The 25,619-nt window shown below is 41.9% G+C and overlaps 3 protein-coding genes across 4 annotated transcripts; 2 read left to right on the plus strand and 1 right to left on the minus strand.

The window, feature by feature from the left end:
* The first annotated feature begins 2,263 nt into the window (after positions 1-2,263).
* Positions 2,264-9,372, plus strand: faah2b (fatty acid amide hydrolase 2b). Its single transcript, XM_030430934.1, has 11 exons — positions 2,264-2,611; positions 3,695-3,777; positions 4,060-4,196; positions 4,445-4,654; positions 5,802-5,921; positions 6,144-6,279; positions 6,364-6,481; positions 6,586-6,705; positions 7,411-7,522; positions 7,878-8,066; positions 8,455-9,372. The coding sequence occupies exons 1-11, from the start codon at positions 2,423-2,425 to the stop codon at positions 8,628-8,630; spliced, it is 1,590 nt and encodes a 529-aa protein (XP_030286794.1). The 5' UTR covers positions 2,264-2,422; the 3' UTR covers positions 8,631-9,372.
* Positions 9,373-10,170: 798 nt separating this feature from the next.
* On the minus strand, positions 10,171-15,964 carry nelfa (negative elongation factor complex member A). Its single transcript, XM_030430933.1, has 11 exons — positions 15,706-15,964; positions 13,672-13,843; positions 13,396-13,557; positions 13,091-13,180; positions 12,784-12,911; positions 12,588-12,657; positions 12,398-12,486; positions 12,162-12,270; positions 11,696-12,030; positions 11,462-11,561; positions 10,171-11,024 (listed from the first exon to the last, which is right to left on the minus strand). The coding sequence occupies exons 1-11, from the start codon at positions 15,913-15,915 to the stop codon at positions 10,840-10,842; spliced, it is 1,650 nt and encodes a 549-aa protein (XP_030286793.1). The 5' UTR covers positions 15,916-15,964; the 3' UTR covers positions 10,171-10,839.
* A 1,600-nt stretch (positions 15,965-17,564) lies between these two features.
* nicol1 (NELL2 interacting cell ontogeny regulator 1) lies at positions 17,565-21,507 on the plus strand. 2 transcript variants are annotated; one of them, XM_030432028.1, is made up of 4 exons: positions 17,565-17,688; positions 17,906-18,040; positions 18,715-18,803; positions 20,357-21,507. In XM_030432028.1, exons 2-4 carry the CDS (start codon positions 17,929-17,931, stop codon positions 20,426-20,428), a joined length of 273 nt encoding a protein of 90 aa, XP_030287888.1. In that variant the 5' UTR covers positions 17,565-17,688; positions 17,906-17,928; the 3' UTR covers positions 20,429-21,507. The 2 variants fall into 2 exon arrangements, with proteins under 2 accessions (XP_030287888.1, XP_030287889.1); XM_030432029.1 differs by having other exon boundaries at positions 17,607-17,688; positions 17,841-18,040.
* Positions 21,508-25,619: the final 4,112 nt, after the last annotated feature.

The raw sequence follows: 25,619 nt of genomic DNA on the forward strand, positions 1-25,619 counted from the left end.
ATTTATTTTGGTCTCACAGGAATGAGAGAGATGAAGCATGCACTAACATGGAGAATGTGATCGAGGGCTGTGTTCAATTAAATTCATTCACAGTGAAACAACATAATTCACTGCACGGTGTGATGACCGTGTTGGTGGTGCAGGAAGAGCCGCCTGTAACACACAGACAGTATGGATTCTCCACTAACCCACTGACCTGCATTGCAGAGGCAGTGTTTTTTCCCCCTCTGTGCTACGTGCTCTGCATGTTCAGTGACATGTTTAACTCTTCAACAATGCTGCCCTCTGCTGCTCACAGTCAGTAAGGAATCCCTTGCAGTGGATGAATGCAATTAAGTGAATTTACTCAAGTACTGCACACATTTGAAGTACTTACATTTACTAGTCATACATCAGCAGGTTGTCTTTTTTTTACTTCCTGTCTCAAAAACTCATGCAAAGCAGCACACTGTTATGTACAGAGGGGTGAGGATGTGCCATAGTTTACCATCAGACGTCACAACGAAGAGCTTTCTAAACTAAAAGGTTCATAAATATCAGTTGCAACTTTATAATGGCAATCCAAATAACCCTTACAGATGAACTACACAGCATGTAATAACCATTTACAGAGTATTGTAAACATCAGTTGCAACTTTAAAAGCATCTCATTGTTTATCAACAGTGAAAATAATACATGAACTATAAACCGACATTTATTGCTGATGCTTATCATAAAGTGTTACCATAAACATATACTGCACTATGATTATTCTGCTCACTAATCATAAGAACATAGTCATTAACTTGTTATATAGACTTTCAAACCTCATATGTGGATGCTTCCCATATCTAATTCTTTTATAAAGCAATTTCTGTCTTTTAAATGCAAAATCTAAAAAAGCAGTGTGTATAAATGGTTAAAAGTCTATTGTAGAGGCTGTGTTTGCAGTGCCTATATGCTCAGGTGTGCCCTGTGTGAAGACTAAAGACTCTTCTAACTTGCGAGTGGTTTTAACATTATCTCCAAATGTCCTATTCAAATACCGGTTTGGCACAAAGCAATCGCATCTCATTTACGAGCAGTTGTCAGGTTAAACTTTAAATTACCCTGGAGGCTGCCAGAGGTCAGCGTCAAAGCGGTCAGAATATTTTGAATGTGTTCCGGTCACAGTTTTCAAAATAAAATTACCTATCTAGTCAAGTCATACTAATTTGGGATTTAGCCGGAACGCTATTTCTTATCTTGACTCGGAACTCAATGTCTGCTTAGCAGCTTTTTAAAGGATCTTTCAAGCCATCTCATGGTCTCCTTCGGTGGGTGGAGGGGGCTGGATTTTGCTCAGTTTTTGTTGATCTCTCACTGAATCCACGAGTTTCTGGTTAGCTGATGACAGCAGAGAGTCATCATCCACGAAGACCATGGCATGTAGTGGACAGCTCAAGAGAAAAATAGCAAGAGGATGTTGATCTCAGTTTTTAAAAGTTGCTTTTAGATTCCTCCAATTGCAATTTTGACTATTTGAAGAGGGCAACTGCTCCAAAAGCAACAAGCGAACTACATGGCATGTTATTCTAACTATCACACATTTGTTAGCAGTGATGTAAAGTAACTAGGTGCATTTACTCAAGTACTGTATTTGGGTTGGGTACTTGTACATTACTTTAGTTACTTTGCAGACTGCATGCTGCATCAAAGCCAAAGTTGTGCATTTTTAAATAAATGTATTTAATCAGCAATCTGATAACAAACAAACAAACAAAAAAAGCAGTAAAATACTGAATATCAGGTCTGATAATTAGTCGAACCACTAGACAGTGCGTATACTTGTAAATATACGTATATTTTACTTTTACCTACACTTTTGTGTACATTAACATAAGATACTTTAAAACCTTTACTTAAAATATCTGATAAATAATTTACTGTTCGTACGTACAGGCGACTTTTCTTTTACCAAAGTCATGCCTTAACATGATGGCTTAGCTTTTACTTGAGTGCGATTTTTGGGTACATTTACAACACTGGTATTTTATAATCTTAAAACATGTACAATCTTGACCTTTAAGTAACGAGTAACCAACGTTTGAAATCAATTTAGTGGAACAAAAACTATAACATTGGAGCAATAATAGCATACACTGGAAGTACTCCCAAATTGTACTCATTTCAGTACTTAAGTAAATGTACTCAGTTACTTTGCAGCACAGGCAGTGACTATTCATAATCTAGGATGTTGCTGGTTCATGGTTTTATTTTGAAGGTGACCCACCAGTCTTCCGGTTCTGTCGCTCACTCACCAGAGCTTCATGCTGTCATGGAGCAGAAAGGAACGCGCAGTCACAGAAGTGCAGCCGCTGTATGACGCTCAGCCGGCAGTAGACTCGGCGGGACCACGGCCGACTAACCGTTGACCCTCCGTCCATTCCCCGCGGTGTCGCCATGGCCCTGAGCCGTCTGGAAAAGGTTCAGGTATGGCTCTTCAAGGCGTTCATTGGAGTCCTCTTCGCCCTCTTTCGGCTCTGCTCCCCGCTGAGGGCCGGCGTGTCCGGGAAGAAGCTGCCGCCCGTCGTCGACCCGCTGCTGCTGCTCTCAGCGACGCAGCTCGCTAAGAAGATCCGGCGCAAAGAGGTGTGTACCCGGCAAAAGCGAGAGACGACTACGGCTGGACGGAGGAGCTTTGACGTATTTAAATCAAGCCGAATGAATAAGCACTTCCGTATAAACTAGTTTAGGCTATAGCTTCTTTACATCATTTAAGTTATATAAGCAGTAAGCTGTTTGTCTTTAAATCCTTCTTGTTTTTAACGTAGTTTTGTTGTACTTGTAGCTTGTTTTTTCAACAACAAATCCTCATTACAGCCAGAGCTAGTTCCACTCTCTGCGGGTCTGTTCCCTGCAGGTTAAATGTACAAACCTGACAAACGAGACAATAGCACCTGTGGGATATACACACACACCTGTGCTTCTTAGCCATGCAATAATATTCAATTAATAACAGTGTTTTGAGACAGTACAGTTTTCACTACCATTATATGGTTATACTAGGCTCATAAGGTGCAGCACCCTATGATAACATGACTGTAGGTAGCATACTGTGAATAGAGGATGTTACCTGGTTTTATTTATAGGGTTTTTCACTTGTCTAGTTTCTTTTTATTGCTGCTGGTCTCTAAGAGCTACCCCACAATCATTTGTTGTATGACTACAATGTCATATAAGATGACTTCTGTAAAATAAGTCAATTTCCCAGATGTTATGGTTGGAGTTGCTCCCTGGTGGACTTCTTTTGCAAGTGTTTTGTCTGTAAGCTTTTTGGGTGTTGATTATTTTATTATCTGTTCTAGACAATATTACCAGGATGACTCCTGGTACTTTCACAAAATATTAATCTCCCGTCAACGTGTTTCATAAACGCCATTTGCTTTTGAAATCCAGGATTACATAGACTTGTAAGATAGAAAACCTTCTAAGGATGTCTCCGGGGACACTTTTACTCACATATTACAACCACAATTATTAACAAGGTGATTTATGAACTGTCATTTTTTTCCGTCTCCAGTTTTTAGGCCACACCTGTTTAACACTTAATCTGCAGGTCTGAATTGTTTTACCTGTTATTCTCATCTGAGTGTGTGTGTGTGTGTGTGTGTGTATGTTACTAATCCTAGTACATGTTTATACAGTTTAACGGTGGTGTTTCTGGTTTCTCAGGTGTCCAGTGTGGAGGTGGTGCAGGCTTACATTGACAGGATCCAGGAGGTCAACCCTCTTCTGAACGCTGTCATAAAAGACAGGCAAGAAAGACCCTCATCCTCTGATACTTTTACATTTATCTTTTTATTTTTATTGTGCTCCGGAGCTGCGACGATTAAGCAAGAGCTCGCTCAAAATGTGAGGAATCTTTGTCATGCTTGATAGTAAACTGAATATTTCTTGGTTTTGGACTGTTGGTGGGACAGATGAAGACATTTTATGATGTATTGGGTTTTTTGAGTTAGCTGCAGCCAATTCATGAAGCCTTTTTAATCAGGATTAAATCAGAATTGGGTCAAATCAATTTTTCTTCCTCCGTCCAGGTTCGACGCTGCCCTCCAGGAGGCGGCCCAGGTCGACAAGCTCATCGAGGAGGAGACCGGTGGAGAGGAGGTGCTGGAGGACCGACTGCCTTTACTGGGAGTCCCACTCTCGGTCAAAGAGTCCTACGCCCTCCAGGGTAAACCCCAGAAATCTAATCTCCTGTCAGTCACATGAAACCAGCCACCACACACATCAAACGTCCAGCGTTTGAGCCAACATCTGATCCTAGGAACATAGATCCACCCACACCCAGTTCCCGATTAGTGGAGGTGTTTAGACTCCCTCGATTGCCACATGATGAAAATTTCGAAGCTGAAATTTGTTTTGTCTGTCTTCAGGATTGAGTTTATTTCATGCGTCGTTCAACGTTTTTCCCTCTTGCAGGCATGCCGTTCACCACAGGTGTGATCTCCAGGCGAGGAGTCGTATCCACTGTCGACGCTCCACCGGTGGCCCTGCTGAAGAGAGCAGGCGCCATCCCGCTGGGCGTCACCAACACCAGCGAGCTGTGTATGTGGTTAGAGTCCCACAACCACCTCTACGGCGTCACCAACAACCCGTACGACCTGGAGAGGATACCGGGAGGGAGCTCAGGTCAGCATCTGTTTGACGGGTTGAAGGTTGGACTTGAGTCAGATGTTGTTGCCAAGCAGCATTTATTCAGAGCAGCTTATTGTCGGAGTTGATGTCTTTGTCTCCAGGAAAGCAGCGCCCTGGTTTTGCCTGATAATCATATTACATTTGCAGACACACGAACACAGAGGCTCTGGCTCCGGTTCCTTTGAGGGGAACTCTTAAAGGGAAAGGCAGCTTCTATTGCAAATGTGATAAAAGCTGTGAAGTTGTAAAGTCTGTTAAAGTGCCTCAAATTATGTGTCAGCGCCAGCTGGGGCTGAAGACCACAAGTTTGAAATTGAAACACATCCAAACTCTCTAATCAGACTGCTGCAGTGTAGATCATTTGATTGTGTGGAAGAAAACGTGCAAGAAAATGTTATAAAACACATGAATATACACTGACTTGGGTGAAACTAAGTCATATTTGATTTGATTTGATTTAGTTTTGTTTTGATTTTGCTTAGTTTTGATTAGATTTTGTTTTGATTAGATTTTGTTTTGATTTGATTTTGTTTTGATTAGATTTTGTTTTGATTTGATTTTGTTTTGATTTGATTTTGTTTTGATTTGATTTTGTTTTGATTTGAGGTGATGTCCCGCAGCTGCTCTGTGTCAACAATGGGCAGATGGCTTTACTCGTTGCTTATTGCAAAGTTACATGCTAGCTAGCGTTATTGCTAACCAGCAGCCTCCCAATGCACAGTAAACCTTCTGACTGAGGCCTCGTGCAGCCTCCACATCTGTTCCACACTCTCTATCGGCTGCTGTAAACGGCAATAAATGGAAACGTCACAGGCCCAATTCAACTCAGTCTGACAAGTTAAATGGATGCTTTATTTACGTACATGACTTCTAGAGTCTTGAGTTAAACTGTGGATGGAACTTTTTATGATAAACATTATTTGTACAGCACCTTTTAAAAAACATTTGTAAGTGCTGTAGTGTAAGAAAAAGATCAAGGAAGAGCATCCGGAAAGTGTGTTCAGTGCTACACGGACGATAGCTCTCAGCTGATGTCTTCAATTATACAAAACTGTAAATAATGCAGACCTGCCACATCCACCGACTTCTCTCTCTTCTCTCTCTCTCTGTGTTTACCTCCTCTGTCCTCCGCCGGCCTCAGGCGGTGAGGGAAGCATACTGGGAGGAGCGGGCGCAGTCATCGGCGTGGGCTCGGACATCGGCGGCAGCATCCGTATGCCCTGTTTCTTCAACGGGGTTTTTGGACATAAAACCACTCCCGGTAAGAGAAAACATAATATTTAATGTATATTAATGTGTACTGTCCTTCAGGGCAACATTTATTTCCTCGGGAGTTAATATTGACCAAAAAATAAAGCGTCTAGAGTGTGAAAATTGGACAGAAACACAGCTTGGATGTGTTTGTGTTTGATAAAACGTTTTTTGAGCCGTCATCTCAGGTTTGAAGAACACATTCATATAGCAGAATTAAATGTTTTTGCAGGTGTCGTGTCCTGTGAGAACCAGTACCCTCCTTGCTCTGGCAGACACGGGGAGTACGTCAGCAGTGGTCCCATGTGTCGCTACGCCGAGGACCTGCTGCCCATGCTCAAGATCATGGCGGGCCCCAACGCTCACATGTAAGAGCTCTGCCAGTGTCCGCAGACATTCATAGACATTTCACAGACACGGAAACTAACTTTTGCTCACACACGTGTTCACAGGTTGTCCTTAAACACGAAGGTCGACTTAAAGAAGCTGCGGTTCTTCACCATCCCCCACGATGGCGGCTCTCCGATGACGTACCCCGTCAGCAAAGAGCTCATAGAGATTCAGAGGAAGGTGTGTTGAGTACATCCCTTGAGAGACTGCCTTTGAGTGTTCGAAAGGTGCAAAGGGATGAGAAGATTTAAATAAAAAAATTCAAATCATGTGATGTTCTCCAGGTGGTGCAGCGTCTGGAGGAAGACCTTGGAGTGAAAGTCCAAGAAGTGCATTTCCCCGAGCTCCACTACAGCTTCCAGATCTGGGACACCTATATGGGACTCCCCGACAAGGAGGGCAAAGTAGGTCCTCCTGTAACCTGATTCTGAGCGGTCCCTGTCCCTGAATACACAGAGGGGTTGCTGGACAAAGGCCAAAGCGTGGTTTTATCAGTTTCCCTGTTAGATAATGTTTCACAGTGACAGAAAGCAGGCCCAGTCTCAGTCACTGCACCTATTGTAGTCTGCTGCTGCCCAGAAATGTTTCTCTAATCCGTTTAGCTACCAGGACGCACACGCACACGCACACGCACACACACACATACAAACACACACTTTGGTCAGTCTCGGAAGTTATTTCTGCTATGCCATTACTCAGTCATAGTTTCCTGGGATGAAGTAATCGACTTCAAATATGGATTTAATTGAACATCTGAACATGCAGTATGTTAACATAGAGTGGTGTCTCACTCTAAAAAATACTGTATGCTTAGCGAGGATCAACAGTAAGTTCAGTACATGTAGAAAGTGATACCTCTCTAGTTATTTTTGACTCTACCTGAGTGCATTTTGAATACAACACTTCAGGTATCAAATCTACTAGAAAATGTCATGAAGTAAGCATGTGTTTTTTGTTAATTCGCTGTTTTAAGGTATTTCAGGGGCAACTGCGTGTTGTTGGACAGGGGACAGCACAGCAGTGTGGCACCTTAAGTATATTACACCCACTGGGTGTACTTAATGTGGCCTTCGAGATGAAAATTGACTGAAAATGTTTCCTTCCCACAGGCTCCTCAGCCATTTGCGGAGCTGATGGGGGAACCAGGACGACCCGCGTGGCCTCTGTGGGAGCTGCTGAAGTGGATGTTGAGACGAACAGAGCATACGACGCCCGCCATCGGTAAGATGAGAAAACAACATTAACTACCATCCTTTTAAACTGCTGTTAATTTATTAAGTTTTACTGTTTTAGTGTTCTTACATATTTTGTTTTGAGGCGTGCCAATAAAGCGACCATCTATGGAAGCCCAAAATGTTCAATTTCAGATGAAGACAAACGACATTATGAAATGAATAATCACATTGATAAATTGTGTAAATGGCAGCTTCATATGGTATAACTGTATGAATAATAAGCAGGAAAATAAATGTGTGAGCTCCTGAAAAAAAAAAAACGTATTGTTTCATTTTGGTAAAAGCTGTGACTGCACAAATTCACGTGAACTGAACCAGATGTGTGTGTGTGACATCTTCAGGTCTGGCGCTGGTTGAGATGAGCCGCCCGTCCAGACCCTCAGCCTTCATCATCCAGCAGAAGGAGAAGCTGCAGAAGGCGATGGAGGAGCTGCTGGGCACCGACGGGGTTTTTCTTTACCCTTCCCACCCCAGAGTAGCTCCCAAACACCACCACCCGCTCTTCAGACCGTTTGACTTCGCCTACACAGGTTAGTCTGACCTCGAGTGACACAGCTAACACATCACAGCTCAGTCTCTGTAGTGGAAGTCTTTCAGTTTCTTCTACAAGCTGCAACTCGAGTTGAGGTTTTTCCAGATTTAAGAGGGAGAATGGAAGTTTACATCCTGTGACTGCAATTATTAAGTTTTTTGGCAATGTCAAGTGAATTCTGGAGGTTAACATCTGATGTTATTGAAACTAACATCTCACATGATGCCTGGCTATGAATTTTGTGTGACCTGAACTGAAAACGGTCGTCCAGAATAGTCTAAATGATCGAACACGTGACAATTCCAGTTAAAAAACAATTGTAAAATTATCTGAAAATGCTCCAGTCTAAGTTGTTTTTCCTTTTATCCCTTCCTCTCTATTCCCAGGTATAATCAACATCCTCGGGCTGCCGGTCACTCAGTGCCCGCTGGGTCTGGGTGAGGAAGGTCTGCCCCTGGGTGTACAGGTCGGTGCCGGGAAGCTGCAGGACCACCTGACCCTTGAGGTGGCTCTCTACCTGGAGAAGACGTTCGGAGGCTGGAGGGACCCCGGAGCCAAATAAAACCTCACGAGCAAACAGCCATTGCCAAATCTCCTCCTGTTCGGACGGAAGATTGTCAGACTGACTGTATCTGCCTCGCTGCTTACTGTAGTACAGATCGTTGAATGATCAAGCGGAAGAGATTTATTCTTGCACTAATGGGGGAATCAGCTGCTCTGGTGAGCGCAAGTCATGATTTTTTATAATTTGCCATGAGCACAAGATTCGGAAAGATGATTTTTACTAGGCTAATGGATCATTAACGTTATCACAAAACAGGGCTTTTGTGCCGTTCATTTATAGAAGTTTTATAGAACTTGCACAGTTAATTCCTACACAGTTACATTTGTGTAACTAACAGCAGACCTAGTACATGACAGGTTCTAGGTTTTAAATGTCGTGCACTCCCACACAGGCGCTTCTGTCCTGACTAATTACGCTTCTGCTCAGGTTCACACTCAGGTGGAGCCGAGCCGAGAGTTTGCATCTAAGAATCGTAACAAGTGTAATAAGACCTGCGTGAACAGGCGCATCAAGTGTGGAATAATGAAACGCCTGTGTAGACGTGCGCTGTAGATGTGAAATGTCAGTTGGCCCTGGACGGTAATAAATGTTTTAATACTTGTAAAAAAGAAAACATGCAAAACCTTATCTGTGCGGTGACGTGAATGTTGCATAATTGCAGTTAATCGACTGTGGTGCCTGTTTTATGCTGCGTCTCATTTGTTTCAGTTGATTAATAAAACTCTAATTTATAACTTCACAGCGTCTTGTGACAAACTAAGTACACTCTCCAGTCTGGTGTGGGCATGGTCTCAATGTAAATAATCAACCTGGCAACTGTTTAATGGCTTACTTAAGGCAAACTGGTTTGCACTCACTAAAATATAAACCATAATGAATAAGCCCAAAGGGTTCTCTCACAGACATTTCAAGCCCTTTATGGGCATTTCTGCCGACTTACCCAAAGTTCATAGTGTTGTATAGTTTTACACAGGGTCAGCAGGGGTTATCAAGGGAGGCCAGTTTTATAATGACCTCCGCCAAGAGCGAGTACAATTTGATTCAGATGCAAACACAAATCCAGATCTAATGGATTGAAATGTCTTATTTGATATTGGATTAGGCTTTATTACACAGACTGTTTGGCCTTGGCGGAGGTATACGCTCTACTGGGGGCCATTCTAGTTGTTCATGCATCTTATTTGATTGCCTCCCAAATAATAACATTTTTATATCACTCCCTAATATCTGACTTTTTCACCTAGAACTGGTTCCGTACTTCACTCAGTTTAATTAACTAAACGAGCACACGATGCCCATTAGCTTCTGAAACACTGGGGAACTTGTTCCCTGATAGCTCTGACTGAATAAGCTTCTATTGTGTATATTTATACTTGTTTCATTTTCATTATTACATATTTTAAAAGGTAAAAAGTCCCAAACCAACAGGGCTAAGTGAAGGTCAGAAAGTGCTGCTCAAAACTTACCAGGTGACAACTGTGTTGGTTCTCTCGCCCAAAAGCTACAAGTGAGAAAGAAAAGGAAAGAAAAGCCTCTGTGGAGTCTGTTGTCACTTTATTTTCTTCCCTTCTTTTGAAAAAGGATGAAAAATTATTAAACATCTACCAGAAGGCTCCAAACAGAACTTGACAGCATTGAGAACTATTCATTTTTTGGTCACCTCTATGATGACTGTCATTACTGTTCTCTCTTTTCTTCTTTTTTTTTTTTTTCCCCTCTCACAAATCATGTTGAGTTCTGAAAGGTCCGTGATAAGCTGCGAAGGTCACATTCATACAGAAAAATACAGACAGCTCGTCTTTTCTTTGCTGTGGCAAGACATGTGACATGCTTGTACTTCAGAGTACAAATGTTGAAAGTTGCCTGCCGTGAGAATAATTCTTCTCCTCAGGCTAGCGTATAACTCTAACCCCTCCTGAACGCGGCATCATTCAGGAATCGGAAGTGACTTAAAAACAGAAACAATAAAAGGGTCAGGGAAACAACCAAACAAAAAGTACAGAAATATTCTTCAAAGAGTCCTGCATTTTGGCGGCGCAGGAAAAGGGAGGACCTTTCTCTCCTTGACGACCTCTCACCCGCCCAGTGCTTTATTTGGCCCAAATGTGTATGCAAATACTTGTGTGTGTGTGTGTGTGTAAACATGTTTTTTTTTTGAAGTGGATAAGAAATTTTCGGGTGTGTGTTTCTGAGCGAGCGACGCGTCTCAGGAGGTATTGGTGATGGGTTTGTATTTCTTGAGGCGGGTCCACTGCCCTGTGGAGTAGTTCATTTCGAAGACTGTGTCCACCAGCATCGTGGTGCTGCCGGTGCCGTCGGCTTTGGGCAAGACCTCCGTGTGCTCGCTCAGCTTGATCTGGATGATGTCCCCCTGCTCCGGGCACGGGTTCTCTGCATCGACAGGAGGAAGACTGGTTATCATTGGTCCTGATAGGTTTGTGTGTGTTCTGAGCTTACTTAAATTCAATGGATGACAACAGACAGCAACTCTCGTGTGACCATGGTTTGCAAACTCTGGGCCACTTTGAGATTTTTGGTGGACAGAAAAGAGCTGAGATGATGCGTTTGTTGAAACTTTCCCTGCAGTTTTCTACTTGTTAGTTTTTTTTAATTTAACATCAGGCATGATGTGATCCGTAGAAGACAAAAACATGGTGAATATACTGAAAGATTTAATTTAGAATGTTTCTGAATAAACAGTACCTAGAATGAATCTGCATCTGTCTTAGTCTGTTTCTTTCCACTGTCCACTAAATATCGCTCAGCAAATGCAATCTATATCTTAATTAGACATGTGTGTTGATGAAAAGGTGACTGTCCTGCTGTACCTCTGGATCCGGCCATGAAGCCCAGGATGAGGGCCTTCTCTGGTCTGGTAACCTTGTTGGCTGTCTTGAACATCTCCTGGGCAGCGTACATCTGGTCTCTCTGAGGAGCAGAAACATGGCACAGACTTTTTTTATGAGAACTTAAATATACAGAACATAAGCAACAGATTCGATAACACTGCAGAGGACTTCTGCATGCGTCTTTAAACTACCCACGCTCCATCTCCACCTTACCGTGAGCGACAGATTCTTTTTGGGCTGGGGCTGTGGGGGCGTAGGGGCTGGTGTGGGGGTCGGGGTCTGAGGCGTGCTGGGAGGCTGGGTGGGGGCCTCCGGCTGGCTGGCGGTCGCCGCTGCTGGGGGCCCATTGCTGGCGGGCGTAGAGACTGGCGTGCTGGGAGACGTGGGGGTTGCTGGATTCGCCGTGTTGCTGGCGTTGTACATGGGCGTCCTTTGTTTGTACTGGCCTGGTAAGGTGGCAGTGGCCGTGGCGCCAGCGCCCGCTGTCGCCGACTCCTCTGGTTGGCGAGCCGACTGCAGCGTGTCCCGCCCCGAACCGCCAGCATTCGCTTTGGAGGAGGACGGTGAAGGAAAAGACATTGTGAGATTGAAGTGATGACAGAGAATTTTTTATTTTGTCCCTTTCAGCTAATGGATGTGAAAGAGCTGTATTGATATGATCCGAGGCTGTGTGTCTCACCTGGCTGTGCCTCGGAGCTGGGAATGTAAGAGGAGGAGGGAACCATGCTGGGTGTGGCCGGTAGGTAGCTGGTCGACGGCAGAGGATTCTCGTTCAACGCCCCCAGTTTCTGGAAAACAAAGGCAAACATTACTTGCTATGATGGAGACAAAAAAAAGGATTAAGAAACAAAAAAAACAAGAGAGCAAGAAAAACCGGAGAAACAAGAACGTCTGAGTGATGCGACTACAAGGCACCTGTGCAGAGACGAGGCCGGCAGCGTAGTCCGGTGTCGTGTTTTCCACCACTGCTTCTTCTTTGGCTGCTTTCTCTCCTGTCTCCGTTTCTACAGCAGGAGAAAACATTAAATAAACGTCAGTATAATCCCACATTTTTCTTCGATGATGTAGCTGTGAAACTTGACTGACGGAGGGAATATATAATTACCCAGAGTCTTTCTTCTCCTCTTAGCCTCTCTTCCAGCTCCGACCATATCCAGCTCCGAAATATCCAACAGCTGCAAAGGAGAAAGAGGGGGGAGATGTGAGAAAAACACACTTTTATGCAAGAAATGAATGACAACAAAGAACAAGCACACAAAATTTTAAGTTTTCTTGTAGCATTTTTGAAAATACAACATTACCTTGACCCCCCTCTCCTTACGCAGGGGCGGCCGTGCAGGGGCAATAGGTGTGCGGTTACTGGGAGGGCTGAACATACTGGGGGCGGTGGGGCTGCGGAACGGGGCCTTGGGGATCCCCTTGAGAGGAGCTGCAAATAGTGACACATATCAGCAACAATTACACCGTAAAAAACAAACAAAAAACAGACACTTTAATGTGTCAACGTTTTGACTGATACAAATGATTAACATTATGATTTCATTTTAACAGAACTTAAGAGCTTGATAGTAAAAAATAAAAAGCACTTTGAAGTGGCCTTCAACTCACTGGTAGTGTCAATCTTTTTGACCAATCCTCTCCCTTTGGCGTGAAAAGGCACTCCAGCTGTCTTTTTCAGCTGTTGGGCTGTCTCCGTGGCTAAAAGAAGAATAGAAGATACAACATGATGGAGAAAAAAAAATAGGAGAAGAAGAGCCAGGAGGTCTAGGAGAGTGAAACTGTAAACAATCCCACATTTCTTTGCATTTGTATGCAACTGTAACACTTTTAAATACGATAAAAGCAAACCAAGGAATATACAACAGACACTGATACTGGTGTAGAGGGAGGATATGTGTGTATGTATGCTTTACATTTCTGTAGCAGCTCTGCTCTGAGGGTTGCACTCTTGGGCTTCCTCTTCAGCTGGAAATGTTTGACAGGGGGTGTAAGGGGGCCCACCAGGGTGGTTAATGCGCTCTTGTTCAGGTACTGGCACTCCAGGGGAAGCATGGCAGATGCCTCACACTCACCCACTGGGAAGGAGAGGAGGGGAAGAGATAAACTGGCAGTTCATCACAGTTCATTTGCATCTGCATTTTATTTCGTGACATCAATATAAAAAAAAAGACATGTCAGGTATCCACTACCTTTCTCCCTGAGCTCTCCAAGAATATCCTGCACATTTGGATTCTGCTCCTCCAAGTCCAGATTGAGAGAGCCGGTCTCTGGGAAGGACTTGAGGATGTCGGCAACCATCAGCACCCAGGGCTCTGAATCCACCGTGGCCAGCTGGATTATCTCCGACAGAGCCTCCTTCATCTGTGAAAGACAGGATGAACACCTTAGTCTGCACCAACACTTCCCTATCAGTTACTCATTTATCACCATTTAACAGATTAATAATTGTTGTTCATTCACTGATGATCAATCTTTGTGGTAATCTGTAACTTGCGGTGAGATAATGTGCAGAATTTGGAAAGCGTGTGTCGACTTTTTATTTGGTGCATGCAATACAACCTGAAGTATTTACAATAGAGACAACAGAACGGATGAAAACGAATGCAGACATCTGGCAGCAATCAAAATCATCTCATATGAGTGCAACAGGTACAGCTGGGAGTCGCCACTTGTCAAATGATTTTCTAGTACTGAACTGTACATTCAACTTTACTTACTACTCTGTTCTAACTTTACAACATAGAAGCACTGTGCAATATTTACAGACAGGCAACTATTCAGAAACTAGTGCTGAGTCCATGGGGAAAAGTTTCTAAATTTCAGTGCTTAAACACAACTCTGAAGTGCTTTACTTTAGTGTTTAAATTGAACTCTAGATACTCGTACTCAACTTTGTTTCGGCGGGAAATGTTGAACTTTTTTTTACATCATTGATGTACTTGACACATTTAGTTACTCTCAGATTGCACATAAAGAAACCCACACATTAAAAAACATTACAAAATATTTGATTGCCTTTGTCTTGTTTTATTCACTTTATGTTTTATTTAGTTTTTGGAGAGAGCTTCATAACTGTCTATTGAAGCGTGCATCATGAATAGTTTATTATTATTATTGTTGTTTTCATTGTTATTATTATCATCATATCATCATCACTACTACATCAGAGTTAATTTTCATTCATTTTCAGAATAAAAGGGTTTATTAATAAAATAATCTGCAGATTTATCAAAAAAGAGAACATTTGTTTGTTGCAGCCCATATTTATAAGACAACTGTGTTAGCAGTTTCTAAAGTAGAAATGTCACACGTTTTTCTTAAATGATAACAATTTGAAGATGTCACCTTGGGCTCCAGTTTTCTAAGTTTTAATACACCAATGTTGTGATCGCTTGATCAAGAAATGTGCAAGATTAATCAAGCATGAAAACAACCATTAGCTGCAGGATTGTAGTTCAAACTGTCTCCTCCTTGACCAGCTACAGCAAACCATCATTTTCATCACCCTCTAAACTCTTCAGTACTAGGGTTTCTTGTCACGAGGTTTTTGTTTTTTTTTTTTTACATCAAAGGTACCCAAAATACACAGCATATTTAGACGTGGAGAGACTAGTAACACGTCAGTCCTGCAGAGGTAGGTCTTTGTTCTCTGTTTAATAAACTGCCTGAATATGCAGGACACACTGATGACGGGTGCCTTAACGTTTGAACATCTAAACAAGTGATATGTCGGACTAGATGCTAGTACCGCCCTCCAGCTCAGGCACTAGCTCTTCTGTGCCCATCCCACCATAATGTCTGTGCAAGCTCCGCCAGGCTAGAGTCACCCGCTGTAGCTGGTGAGCCGCTGCTGAAAATGCGCAATAATGGGTTAGCAACAGGTTAGTCGTGCAGCTGCCTAACGCTAATATTAATGCGTGTGGATGCTTTTCTCTAAAAAAGTGAGGTGGAAACGTCGCAGGAATAACACCAGCTTGCCGTTTCTGACTTTAGCTAACGATCTAAATCGTCGCTAGTAGTTAAGGATAACAAGCTAACGCTAGCTAATTATGTTTAAGAGCCGGGTTAAGCGTTTCACAGAAGGTCTAAAACACACGCAGGAAAGGCAGTGGTTTGATTTAAAGCCACTAGCCGGAGATTAGGCGCGTTTCTTGGCGGTGCATCTTAATTAAAAGCGGAACTTGTCCGTCTGGCTAACAGCTAGCTAACGCACAGCAACCCACCTCGTCAACGGTCCGCCTGGGAAGATGCAGCATCCCGAGCAGCAGCTTCAGCTTCACTGGCGGCGATAAGCTCGAAAAGCACAGCCGTATGTTGTCGATTACTGACACGGTGAGGAGAGAAGCGATGCTCGGAGGCGTCCAGAGCTCGTCCGTGGATCCCAGTTTGTTGTGAAGCCACAGGCCGGTGTCGCTGTCCTTCATCGACGCCATCTTGGAAAAAGAAGTGCTATAAGTTCGGGCATTTTAACGGGCTACCTAAGAAAACAGTCAGGACCCCGCCCACACCGGGGGATGGGGGAGCATGTATCTACACTGAACCATGAAAACTCTGAAATAAATGCATTCCAACTTTAAGATTTTGACCACATCTTTGTTTTGAACTCGGTTATTTGTCCGTATGTTATATGCATTGTTAATAAAGTTTAAATGGTGTATTTCCTCTTACAAATGTAGCTGAGAATGGGTATCACTAACATAAAGATGCATGTCATTCAAAATTTGCTCACTGAACTCTTTAATAATAAACTGATTCACTTCCTATATAATTGTTTGCTCCATATTTAGTCTCCATATTTAGAATTCAAATGTTCACACTATTAATGAGGTTAATTTCAAACTGAATTACAAAATAACATTTACATTTTTTCCATAACTGAATAGAGCTTTTCTCAGTGGAAAATAAGGTTTCAGGAACATTGTTTGAAGATAGAAAGTTGGCAGGGTCTGCCACATATAAACAAAGTAAAACAGTTTGAAATTATGTTGTCCTTTTATTCAGTCATGAAGAGAACGTTTGTTAATTTTGTTTGTTTAGACATAAGAAAAAAAAAAAACGTTTTCCCAAAAACTACATAGTGCACCTTTAATACAATGCTCCTTTACCAATGGGAAAAGTGGAGCCCATATCTTGATGGCGAACCAAGGGCCCCCTGCCAATGTGTTGCAGCTGGACTTCTGCCATTGGTTTACTCTGGGAGTATTCACAACTAAAGCAAAATGTCAACAGATGTGGCAACGACTCATTATCTGACCCAGAGACCCAGTGTTGAAGAGGCTATGAATAGGCATAACAAAAGAACACATATTCTGCGTGTATTTAGATTTGGTTTTAAACACCTCACTGTAGTTTTCATCTCAAAACATAACTACAAAAAAGAGGAGACAATGAAAGATGATGTATATGCACAGTGCATTTTATTATATATCAGGGGGCAAAAAGGTCAAATACCTAGTTCTTTTGCTGAAATGTTAAAACACTAAAAATACCAACATTACTTTGGTACAATTAGATAATTACTTTGGCAAAATGTATATAAAGTATCAATCTATAATGCAGAATGGCACACGGTGTTATAACATACACTACTCACAATGAGTTAGGGATATAGAAATATTTCAGTTTTAGTAGTTTTGAGTAGTGTATATTTATTAGTGGATGATTATTACTTATGTCTCAGTGGAGGCAGCATTTTAATGTGGCGTCTGATTGAGATGGAGCTCAATTTGACCAAACCATACACTTAAATCGACAACGTATTCTATGATCTGATCCCATGTCTTACATGTTGGATCATAATCTGAACAATGAACTGGTGAGTATAGGCCTATCTGTAAAATAAATATAGTGAAGTAAAGTAGAATATATTCGTCTGAAATGTGATGGAAGAACAGAAAACGGAAGTACAGAAAAATTTACTCATGTGCAGCTATTAATTAAAAGTATTAAAGGATTCTGCACCATTGAAGATAAGGAATTCATGTACGTCACGATTTATATAAATCTATACATTTTATGCATTCACTGCACGTCTGTCAAGGCTTTTATTTTGAATGCTGTCACCGGAAGTCTCGATTCTGGTCCCCCCCATAGCTAATTTTTCATGATCCTGACGCATGCGCACTCTACGAATCCCCATTAAAACAATCTTAGCTAGGTGGGCATCTTGCGCTGATCTGGTGAAAACATACATCGACTGATTCACGGTACGTGAGCGCACAGTCTCCTCAAGAAATATCAATTATTTCCGTTTAATATATTTTTTAATGCATGCTTGTATTTACCGATGAAACCTGGACTATTTTCTAAACAAAGCCCGTTACATTTGTCTTATTTTCACTGACTGACGGCCGTGTAGGACGTCTCCCGTTGTTGTGTTTCCAGCAAAGCCTCACACCTGCAGATGTTATTTTCCGTTTCCAGAGGTTATCGATCACATCGTCACCATGGCGTCCAGCGGATATCTGCAGGCGGCGATGCTCCTGCTGGCGGCGCAGCTCCTCTGTCTCGGTGCAGCTGATGCGGACCAGGAGAGCGGGACTGTCATCCCTGCTGAAAGTATGTGGATTTAAACACGAGACTCGGATTATTCAGTTTTTTAACAATGTCTGTTGAAATCAGCACACCTCAGTGGTAATCACAGACTAATAATGGCAGGTGCCCTCAGGAGGTTTTCCCCTGCTGGGAATTGCAGGTCATCCTAATTGGTGTATGCATGACAACATGAAAAATGGGCCTGCCCCCTTTTATTTCATCTCCTCTTGGTTTAAAAAAAAAAAAAAAAGGGGAGAAAAAAAGAGGTTTCAAGGCAAATTTTTACGCTTTTGTTTTGAGGCCATCATCGGTGAGATTTAAAAACATCACTGGTAAAAGCCAAATTAACAAAATCAACATTTATAACTCTTTAAAGCTCCTTAAAACTCCTCAATTGAACAAATATATATATTTTTTAAAAAAGGAATATATCCTAATCTTCCTTTTACAAATGAAAAGTTGAATTTAAAAAGCCAGAAAAACACCCTCAGTCCGGTTCAGCACACTCAGCCTCACTTGGTCTGCTGATGATGGCGAGCCTCACTGTGCAGCTGACCGGCACCTCTAACTTCTGTCCACTTGTGTTTTAGTATTTACCTCAGTGCTGTGATGTTTGCATGTAGCCACAATCTTAGGGGGTATTTACACTGCAATCCATTAATCTCTTTACTCTGTGATTTCTTCCCTCTTATATGAAGGTCGCCCATGTGTGGATTGTCACGCATTTGAGTTCATGCAGAGGGCACTGCAAGATCTAAAGAAGACCGCCTTCAACCTGGACGCCAGGGTAAGCCACGTTCCGACGTGACCCTGTCATTTCACCGCGAGAAGCACAGGCCATACCCTTTTTATCATATTGTATGCCATGCGATTAAACCTGACGATGAGTCTTTTATGCAACAATTACTGAGGATGGGGATTTTGTTTTGGACAACATGGCTTTAAAATAACATGACAATAAACAATATACACATTTATATTTTGAAATCTCCTCAAAAATCCACTTTGTAAATGCTAGGACCGGGAGGCAAAATCCAACACCGCAATGTTTCCCCCCCAAATACCTTGATATTACTTTTTACTACAATATTGTACTGATGACAATTGGTTATTAAGTTTCACAAAAATATTTACACAGTTAGACTTTCATCGTTAATGTGGACATGGAGACTGTGTGAGTAAAGGCAACTGTCAGATGAAGTAGCACAGTCTGGTAAGTTCAGAAAATCTAATCACTCTACAGTAATGCTGCCGTTAAAACCAGGGAAAGACAACACTTGCGACATATCGCAATATAACCACATCCGGAGTCTTAGATGATATATAGTGTGATATGTTTTGTGCCTCTTAATGGGTGTTTTTGTAGTAATAATTCATTGTAAAAATGGTAAATTATTTGATAGCGTTTTCAACAGGGATGATACAGTTGGGCGTTGTTACACAGGAAAGACGCAATGTTAGAGATACACAGTCTTTCGGGTGTCCAGCCGAAAGCCAATTTCCAGCAACCGTCCCTGGTGAGGTTGTTAAAAGTTAAAGTCGAGGAGGAAGAGCAATAATATTAAAAAAGAAAACAGCCCAAAAAACCCTGAAAAGAAACAAGTGTGATCAGTGTCATGTGTCTAAGACTCGGCTTGAAACTGTAAAAAATGTCACATATGTGTATTATTACAACAACATAAAGTATAAAACACAACACAACTTTTAAATGTGTATTCATATGTCTTTGTTATTATTGTTCAGCTTCATTTAGCGATCGATCCTTCTTTCAGCATTTATCAACTCGATGCGTCAGTGCCGAAGTTGTCAATTCAAATCATTAGTGTTCCTTAACCTTTATAATACTTAACAAATATCAGCTGTCGCTGTTTGATCAGTATGTCCCTCTGCTACAGCGGTGAACTCCTGCAGTGAGTTCAGCATTAGCATATTCAAATGAACCCTTAAAACTCAATAAGTGATTTTTTACTTTCACCTTAACAGCAGAAGCACCGTCTTTTCTTGAATTATTGGCGATTGATGCTCAGTTCTGCCGTCTTTTGGGAAAATTATCTGCGAATAGGAACTGTTTAATTACGTAAACGCAGAGGTGTTGGGGGGACCTTTTCAGCCTGGAGTAGCATTTGTGGTGTTCCTAAGAAGTTGCATACACTTCCACCAAGCAGGTACAACAGCTTGCGTGTAAAGAAAGTCCGTAGTTGAACGTTGTAGCCGATGTTTAGCGGATCGATAAAACGGAAACCGTAAAAGTGAGGGGAGCAATAAACAGGGAAAAGCGAGGAGGAGGTGGAACTCGGTCAGCGTTCACATTCTTGTTCACGTTGTTTTGTCCCTGTGCAGACGGAGACGCTGGTGCTGAGGGCGGAGAGGAGGGCTCTGTGCGACTGTATGCCAACCAACTCACTGCGCTGATCTCTGCGCGAGAAACACCCGAGGGACACTTCCACCTGCCGTCACACGCACCGACACCTAAAACAACCCTGTTTTCTAGAACCTCTACTCATGCGCAACGATTTTTCATCTTAACTTATTGACAAAAAATAGGCACTTTATTTTATTTTTTCTCTCATTTTTCTGTCGAGTGAAGCTTTTTAGTTGAAATCACGTATCACCAGACGACTTTTATAACACCAGTGTTTTTACATCGTGAACACATGCTGTGAAATTTACGATTGTCTCCATTGCCACTGGACTGGGGTCAGTCCTCATTTGTCTCCTATGAAGCATAAACTATTTTTTGTACTTTTTCAGTAATTGACTGTATAATGTAGATACAGTAGAATGCATCCGTAAGTGTACTCGTTGAATGTGTTGTACGAGATAAATGTTTACGACAATTTTACACATTAAACTGTAGCATCACGCGGAATTTATCTTAACTGCTCAAAACAGATAACAGTTCGAATTTGTTTTAAATTAGGAATCGGTAAAATTTCTCTGATTATAGAGCGAGTTGATTGCGAGGTTGGGTAAACTTGTTAAAGGAGTTTTTCTTTGTAACCATGAGGATTTTTTTTTTTTCCTGTAAAGATGAAGCGGTCATCAGAAAGAATTGTCAAGTTTCAACAACGGTACTTTTCAAACGGTTTGTTTTTCTAGGCGGGAAAAAAAAGCGTATCCGTAGGTCTTGATTTAGCACAGCACTGTAGCATGAATTTACAGCACTTTTTGTTAACCTACTGTTAATATAGATTGTATGTATAGATTCTGTATATGTACACGGGTACGTGTAATGGAGGTGTCTTCAGACATTGTCTTCTCTGTCGGAATAAAGGTGTATGCAAGAAAAAGGGAAGAACACAAGTGTCAAATGAACTGCAATATCCGCAGGGGAAGGGAGGAAGGTAAGCTGCAGCAGGGGACATAGAGAGAGAAATTATAATTGTCTTATTGTTGCTTGTTCATGAACAGTGTGCTTTGTTAACATTGTGTCACAAGACGCCCCATTTATTGTCTTAATGTTGTACCTATCAATAAAAACAATGAATGACCTCCAGTGCTTTTATTCCTCCCCCTGGCTGAGATTTAGGAAGCACACTGTGTTTGTGCTGATTTGAATATGAACACATTCGTTCACTTACTCATTTATTGTGGTCGCTCAGTGGCGGGTATTGCACAGCGATGACTGTGTGACAAAAGTATTTCAACCTCTACAACGTTTTAATGTCGCAGGCGAGAGAGGACAAACCAGCAAGCAGTCCCGTTTTAGCAAATAAACCAGTGAATCAAACCATTAAAGGTCCCATGTGTAGAAATTAGGGGCAGAGATTGAACGTAGTGTTTAAAATTATACCATATAATATGAGACGAGGCGTATTCAGTTAGTCACGATTAGCAACCTCGCTGCAAAAGTCCTTACTGGACCTTTTAATCTTTTAAAGGTCTTGTTTATAGCCTAGCTAGACAGTGCACTACTTAAACATCTCCACCACATACTATGCAATCATACATATTTTCGTTAAACTGATCAAGCTACGAGTTGTGAAGTAAGAGTTGGAATAGTTTGTAACCAAAGTCGGCGTGTGAAGACGGACTGGTGAGCAGATCAATCTAGTGTCCGCGACAACGTTTGTAGTCTCATTTAGCCACTTGTGAGCAGCCACGGTTTTTAAGACAGGCAAGCACCTTATAAATATTGTGTAAATATTTTAAGCCTGTGGTGCTCACAGACCTTTTTTCAGGCATTTAATCAAAAACCCATTGAATCTGAGTGAGTTGACTGAGTTCTGGGCTTTAGGACTCATTACTGCACCACTCTATTAGAAAACAGTGTAATGTATTTCTAGTTGTCAGGTGTTAATCCCAATATTTAACTCTCCTTCAATCAGTCTGGGAGTGATAGCAGGTTTATTTATGTGTTAGGGCCTCTACACTTTATTGGTCTCTGATTGTTTTCGGGCAACACTGTGAGTCTTAGCACCATGTCCCGTCTGGGCTCATTTGTCTGGTCTGCTGAGCCCCTCAGAGCAGTGTGTAAGTGAGTGTGTGTGTGTGTGTGTGTGTGTGTGTGTGCGCGCGCGAGCATGCGGTACCAGTCACAGGAGTGCTGACCTTATCTCCTCCCACACACACACACACACACACACACACACACACACACCTTTTTATCTATTTACAATAGGAATACACCATGGAAAAAGGGAAAGCAATCCTGCACTACCTGAATCTCCACCAGCAGGAGGAGCTCTAAGTAAAAGCAAACCACCGGCCGTGTCGCAGCGATGCACCACTCTCCACACTCTACATACCCCTTGGCTGGAGGTTCAGATGAGGTGAAATACTGTAAATAATCACAAAAGAGAAAAGTGAGGCACTAAATTGGCCACCGAAGCACCTGCAGTGACCTGGCAGGAATCTCAGCCCAGAGGCACCGCCGTGTGCCGCCAGCACGATCTAGGCAAGGCCTCTTGCAATGCACCACAAGCAACCTTATTACACAGGGTACTCCAATTCTGTTGCTGAGGCATCTCCGGCTGGAAGAAGAGGTGACTGGGAGGTTTGAGTATGCGGAGACACCAACTTTACGCTGAATCACTCCGAAAAAATCCTCGTTGTCAAGCAACCTCCACTTTCTTTTCCTCACTCCCTCTCCCACTCACTCACTGGCTCCTTCTCGCTACAGAGGCCTTTCAACTTTATCTTTCATCTGCCTCTGGAAAAGCTGCCGGAATCGTTCCAGCTGTTTTTAAATTCTCTGGAGGGGGCAAGCAAGCCAAATCCGCAACATTTCCAAACCCCTCTTTTATCCCTTTATCCGACATGGGCATCAATGTGACCTTGCCGTTGAACTCTGCTCACCTCTCACAACTTACACACCTCTTGGACCTATTCAGCAAACCACAGGGCAACCCAGCCAGGGCAAATCTGAAACATGTACATTTGGGGAAAGGCCAGAAGTCAGTAGTAGCAAAATATTTATTCACAAAACTACATGGGTGTTTCCCCACCTTTTTTGATTGATACCCCTGCAGCCTTGTCAGAGGAGCACCAGCACCTCTTCATCAACACCACTTGTCATGTCTTGCTTGCAACTGATTTTAAACAGTTTTTTTTTTATGTTACCCTATGAATATATAAAAGTGAATATTGTTTAGTCTTTATCTTTACTCTTTAACATGTATCCGATACTACATGAGCTTTTTAGCCAATAATCTTTTTGCCAGCCATCTGAACTGTTTCTTGATTGCTTTTAGCCGCCATTTTGCACAGTTTATTTTTAACGCTCTAGCTAAAGGGGGGTACACACATAACGATAATTGGGCTGATTTTGCTCCGATTTTACCCCTTCCTGACCACGGAAGATTATCTTCTGTCTTATAAGATTATCCTATACAATTATCCTGTGGTCTGTGGTGTGTTAAGAGTCAATTTGTCCCGATAATTTGCTCTGAAATGGGTCGCGGCTGACAATCGTAAATGTTAAACTTGTTCAATATTTACGACGAAAAATCTTCGTGTGTGGGGAAAGCCGACGACTCCAGAGTCACTACTCCGTGAAATGTGACGTGAAACGCAACGTAGGCAACCAGCTGACTGAGGAATACGGAAGCGGACGTAAATAAAAACAGCGGTGAGATCTAACTTTTCCTATGAGGGTGTTTGAATTAGCCATTTTAATGTTTTTAATGGGCCAGCAATAGTCTGAGGACCACCATCATTCCCTTTTCTGTGTCTTCCATGTCTTTCATGATTTCAAATGCTTATTTACTCTTTTTTATATACAGTCTATGCTCTTTTCCGTTTATGAAGAGTTGTTGCCATTGGTTACTGTAGATCACGTTTGATCACAAGATATTTCTGGCTCAGAGGACAAAATTCTAGATTGGCCATGAAACAGATAATCTTTATGTGTGTGGTGTCCGGTGCCGAGAATATCGGAGCACACCACACACAATACGATCAAAGCTGATTATTTAATCTTCATCTGTGGGGGTTCTACAGATAAAAAATCTCTTAAGATTTATAAAATCCTTATGTGTGTACCCCGCTTAAGTGTTTCAAAAGTGCATCCATTATGTTTTGCTAGCAGTTTTAAGTGTTTAGTTGTTACTTTTTAGTATGCCATTTGAAATGTGTGATTAATTTAATTTAGCTAACCATTTAAACAGTTAATTACTATCAACTGTTTATTCATTACTCTTTGCTCACCATTTGGCATCCATTACTTTTAGCAAACTTACGCTGTTCATCTATTTTTTAGCTAACCATTGGACCAGTTTATTCATTTAATTTGGCTAATGATTTCCACTGTTTATTAATTAGTCTTAGCCCGCCATTTGGCCTACATGCCTTTTAGCTACTGTACCCTGTTTGTCCATTACTTCACTAAGAATTTGAAATGTTTATTTCAAACACAATTATTTTTGACTTAATATTTAAACAACCACCCCTGCTGCTGAAAATCAACCTGATGTGACTCAGTGTTCACAGATGAGGTAACAAGTTTTGTCACCTTAGATTAATTAGTCTTGGCCGTTTGACCTCCATCACTTTTAGTTAGCTTACCCTGTTCAACTATTACAAAGCTAACCATTTCTAATGTTTATCCAGACATTTAGCGATCTGAACTGTTTTTATAATTACTACTTATTGGCTTAATATTTAATTCCTTTATATTTTTTTTCTTTTGTATTCAGCGCTTTAAATTCACCATTCCAAGCGCTGATGTTTTGACGACATCTTCCCAATTAGCAAACACTCCCCATACTACACCTTTCAGATATAACCTCTGGGTGTTGCACAGACGTCTACAATACGTATGTGTGCTATCTGAGAAGTTGTCAGGACTCCTGTGAGGTTGTGATGCCACAACAAATCAGTCACCCGCCTCCGCCAAGCCCCCTGAATGATTGTGGTTGCAAAAGTACCGGCAGAGCTGATGCACGCATAGTTGGCAATGAATACATGTGAGTTTGCAGACGTTGTATCTATGATTGTCAGTGAAAAAAAAAACGTTTGGTTATAATAAGACTGAGCTAGGTAGAGAGTGTGGTATTTGTCCTATGTATTTGGTATGGGAAATTGAAGCTCAAGGCTGACTCAGCGTGGACTAGGTCCTTGATCATGTCTGTTGCTAGGTTCTTACTACAGACTGACCTACTTG

The sequence above is a fragment of the Sparus aurata genome, chromosome 10, assembly GCF_900880675.1.
Source record: "Sparus aurata chromosome 10, fSpaAur1.1, whole genome shotgun sequence".
NCBI lineage: Eukaryota > Metazoa > Chordata > Actinopteri > Spariformes > Sparidae > Sparus > Sparus aurata.